The following is a 4439-nucleotide window of genomic DNA, read 5'->3' on the forward strand; positions in this document are numbered from 1 at the left end:
AAAAAAGTACTCCAGAGTGTTGTTCAGCATGGGGGTGAGTAGAAAATGAAGGCTAATCATGTTTTGGGTGTACTATTCCTTTAAGGAGAAGAAAGTTTAAATTGCATATCGACAAGTAGATATCAAAAATACATGGATGCAAATCAAATTAACTTACAAGTGCAAAGCTGCAACTCCGTGCAAAGCCATTGCACTCCTTTACCAGTGGGTGGCAGTAAAGAGCCTGAAGGTTGTTTGCATACTACCTTTTAACAAAAGGAAGATAAAAATGGCACATTAGGCTCAGTCGTAGTCTCTGCAGTGATGCCAACTCAGCGACTTTGTCGCTATAATTAGCGACTTTTCAGACCCCTCCTGCGACTCTTTTTCAAAAAAGCAACTAGCGACAAATCTGTTCCAATTTTTGTTCCATTTAGATTTTTTTGTTGTTAATGTAATGTAAAAAAAATGTATGGTTTAAAATCTTCATGTTTTACCATGCTTTTTCAGCTCCTTTGTGGACCACAAGGGAAAAGAGAAAAAGTTTTTAAAAAGTTGGTAAAAATATAGATTGGGTAAATTAGATCAGTTTAGCAAAAAGTTTAGTTGAACACAACTTCCAACCTGATTAAAACCAAAAAACGTGGAAAAACTATTATGTTTGAATAAAAATGACTAACACCTTTCATTTCGCTCATCATTGCCCAATTTGTGCAAACACTTTCACTGTCTGTTTTAGTTTATTTCACTAAAATGACAGAAAAACTGTGCACCTTAAATGATTGTTCTAAGAAATTTTACACTTAAAAAAAAACTTACAAAAGATTTTATTATACACAACAACCATTAACAATTTCAAGGGAACTTAAAAGGGGAAGAAAAAGAAAAACAGATTTTATTTCAAACTGTAGTTCTGCTTTCCACCAGTAGGTGGTGACATGTTCACATGAAGCCTCATGAACTGTGGGGCTCGTTGAAGCAATTTGGCCAAACGGTTCAATGCCTCATGAGGCTTCATCTCACCATCACTAGTTTTAAGGTTTTTGTTAGGACCCAAAAGCAGAAGCTGAGAGGCAGGGGGTGAGATCTTGGAAGGTTTAATGAAAAATCAGGCAGCAAAAACAGGAATCCAAAAATCCAACTTAAGAATTGAACACTAACCAGGACCATGGAGACATCAGGGGAAAAGTCATGAGGAGCCAGGGTAGGATGAAATAAGACGAGGAACCAGCAAAGAGGGACTGCAGAGGGATTGTATTTATGGCTGACTGAACAAAGGTAGGACTAACGAGCTGATAAGGAGCAGGTGTGAGCAGAGCTGATGAGGAAACCAAGGGAAAAGAACACAAGGGGGCAGCAGAGGACAGACAGAAAAACCTAAGCAACTTAAATGAATCCAGACACCAATAAAGCTAGAAAACAAGGAAAAACCTGAAACTGAAAACTTAGAGAAAAACAACAGAACCAAGATCGTTACAGTTGTATCCACTGTGAAACACAGAGGTGGTAGCATCATGCTGTGGGGATGTTTATGCTGATCTTTTCAAATAGATATAACGATTCACAATCAAATAGTGGGAATCTTTCTCCAAGGCTGCTCCATCCAGTTATAAACAACCAAACTCAGCTACACTTGCTGTCCTGTTCTGTGCGTTGCAGAGTGTCCCAGCAGGCAGGTGTTCACCAACTGTTCAGCTTCTTGTCCTTACACATGCGAGGACCTGTGGCCGCACACCCAGTGTTTACCTGCACCTTGCTCTCCAGGCTGTTCCTGTCCTCCTGGGCAGGTGTGGACATCCCTCTCTTTGTGTGTTTTATCCAACTCCTTTGTCTCCGTCTGCAGCCGTCTCACTGTGTCCTCCGTAGGTCTTGTACGAAGGCTCCTGTGTGCCTCACACTGACTGCCCCTGTTCATCACTGTCTCTGCCGACTGAGTTCCAGAGCTGGAACATGAGCAGTGAGGTTGTCCTGCAGCCTGGAACCTCCATTCAGCACCAGTGCAACACATGGTAAGCTGATTGGACACAACAGCGTTCCAAAAAGGAACCTTTACAGTCACATGAAAAAATTAAGACACTATTAAATATAAAGATTATGGTTCACACCTTCATGTTGGATTTCTCTTTATCCATGAAAGAAAATAAATCTATTTAAATCCTGTTTTATCACTCGTCTCTGCCGGAAATAGGATCCTACGCTTTTTCCGGGAGCTAACTTTTTCTGCTTTAGATGTTAATATAAATCTAGTTTTTTCTGTTAACCTTATAGTATATATTGCGTAATCTAAAGAAAGAAACAACAACATAATTTATATATTTTGCACCCATCAGAATTTATAAAAACATTTTTTTATAATTACTTTTTTCCCACAAAAGTTCTACTTTTATTTTGCACCAAACTAGACGAACTGTGGATTTATTATTTTAGAAAAATTAAGTGTTTTAAAGAAAAGGTTTTAGTTATGACCTCTAAAAATAAATTATCTTCTGGGAAAAGAAGACTTTTAGTTTTTTTTTTTTTTAAGGAGTAGGTGAATATTTAAAGAAAAACATTAACTGCAAAAATGGATTCTGAGAAGACATGTTTTCTTACATCACTGCATTAAAATGTCCTTTATTTACCTTTTGGTTTAAAAACAGCATTTTTATCTCCATCTTTAAGCAACAACTTTATCACTGTTGCCTTAAAGCGCATTAAACTCCAAACTACTTTAGACTGAAGCAATAGCTGCAATCTCATGTTTTAGGTCATGATAAATGCACTGAAAAAAAAAACATTCAGTTCTTTAGTCTAGTATATAGAGCGTAATCTAAAGAAATAAATAATATAACTTATGTATTTTGCACTCATCAGAATGTATAAAACATTTTCTAGAAAAATTTTTCTTCCACAAAATTTCTACTTGTATTTTGCACCAATCTAGACACTCTGTTGATTTATTATTATTTTTTGGAAACATGAAGAGTTTTGATTAAAAAACTTTTATTTACAACCTTTAAAAATAATCTTGGAAACGAGGACTTTTAGTTTATTTTTCAGAAGAAGGTGAATATCTAAAGAAAATCATTAACCGTAAACATGGATTCTGAGAAGACATGTTTTCTTACATCACTGCATTAAAATATCTTTTATTTGCCTTTAGGTTAAAAAAAAAAGCAAAATTTTCATCTCCATCTTTGAGCAACAACTTTATCACTGTTGCCTTAAAGCGCATTAAACTCCAAACTACTTTAGACTGAAGCAATAGCTGAAATCTCATGTTTTAGGTCATGATAAATGCATTAAAAGAATCATTCAGTTCTTTGGTCTAGTAAATAGAGCGTAATGTAAAGAAAGAAACAACATAACTTATGTATTTTGCACTCATCAGAATTTCTAAAAACATTTTTCTTCCACAAAATTTCTACTTGTATTTTGCACCAATCTAGACACTCTGTTGATTTATTATTATTTTTTAGAAACATGAAGAGTTTTGAATAAAAATGTTTAATTTTCAACCTTTAAAAATAATATTGGAAATGAGGACTTTTATATATTTTTTATACTTTTATTTTTCAGGAGTAGGTGAATATTTAAAGAAAATCATTAACTGCAAACATTGATTCTGAGAAGAAATACTGTTTTACATCACTGCTTTAAAATGTTCTCTGTTTTCCTTTAGGTTAACAGAAAAAACAACATATTTTACTGTTGTCTTAAAGCAAATTAAGCTCCAAACTGCTGAGGAATATAACTGCAATCACATCTTTTAGGTCATGCACTGGAAAGATTTTCTAGAATGAAGTAAAAATTTCTCAAATTAAGTGTATTTACCCTTAATTTGAGAAGGTAAATGAGATGATTTGCCAATGGAATGAGTATTTTTACTCCTAAAATAAGATATTTAGATCAAATGCACTTGAAATAAGACAATGCAATTGTGTTTTCTTATTTTAAGGCCAAATTATCTTGTTCCATTGGCAAAATGTCCCTTTACCATCTAAATTCAAGAACAAATGCGCTTATTTTAAGAAATAATGACTTTTCCAGATTTTGATTTTTTCCAGTGTGATAAATGCACTAAAGAATCATTCAGTTCTGTATATAAACTAAGGAGTAAATGAGGTTGACTCTTCCTGTGTTTAGTCACTAACATGTTTTTAACCCCTGCAGCGTTTGTCGAGGCGGCGCGTTCAGCTGCACCACAGAGACCTGCGACGGTGAGTGAAGCTCTGCAGCAGCTGCATCTCTTTCATTTTGCATCGCTGAACCACCGTAGGAAAAAAGTATTAAGATATGCAATCCAGTTAAACAAGGCACTTCTTCCTGTCAGCATTTTATTTGTCTTTGCAAAAATGAGAACGAGACAATCATAGCACACAGCTCGATGTTCTGCCCTTGTGAGGGACCGAGCCAAAAAATATCAGAAGCACAGGGAAGTCATTAATGAAAAAATGGTAACAAATTTATTTTGCAAAAAT

General features: G+C 35.1%; 1 protein-coding gene across 1 annotated transcript in view; it reads left to right on the forward strand.

Annotated features, from left to right (window-relative positions):
• Positions 1 to 4439, forward strand: part of sspo (SCO-spondin) — a 159835-nt gene that overhangs the window by 121960 nt on the left and 33436 nt on the right. The window contains exons 103-105 of the mRNA XM_015377502.1: positions 1639 to 1766; positions 1846 to 1988; positions 4132 to 4178. Coding sequence (XP_015232988.1) covers positions 1639 to 1766; positions 1846 to 1988; positions 4132 to 4178 — 318 coding nt within the window. The remainder of the gene's footprint in view (positions 1 to 1638; positions 1767 to 1845; positions 1989 to 4131; positions 4179 to 4439) is intronic.

Source organism: Cyprinodon variegatus, unplaced genomic scaffold (assembly GCF_000732505.1).
Source record: "Cyprinodon variegatus isolate N-32 unplaced genomic scaffold, C_variegatus-1.0 Scaffold155, whole genome shotgun sequence".
Lineage (NCBI taxonomy): Eukaryota > Metazoa > Chordata > Actinopteri > Cyprinodontiformes > Cyprinodontidae > Cyprinodon > Cyprinodon variegatus.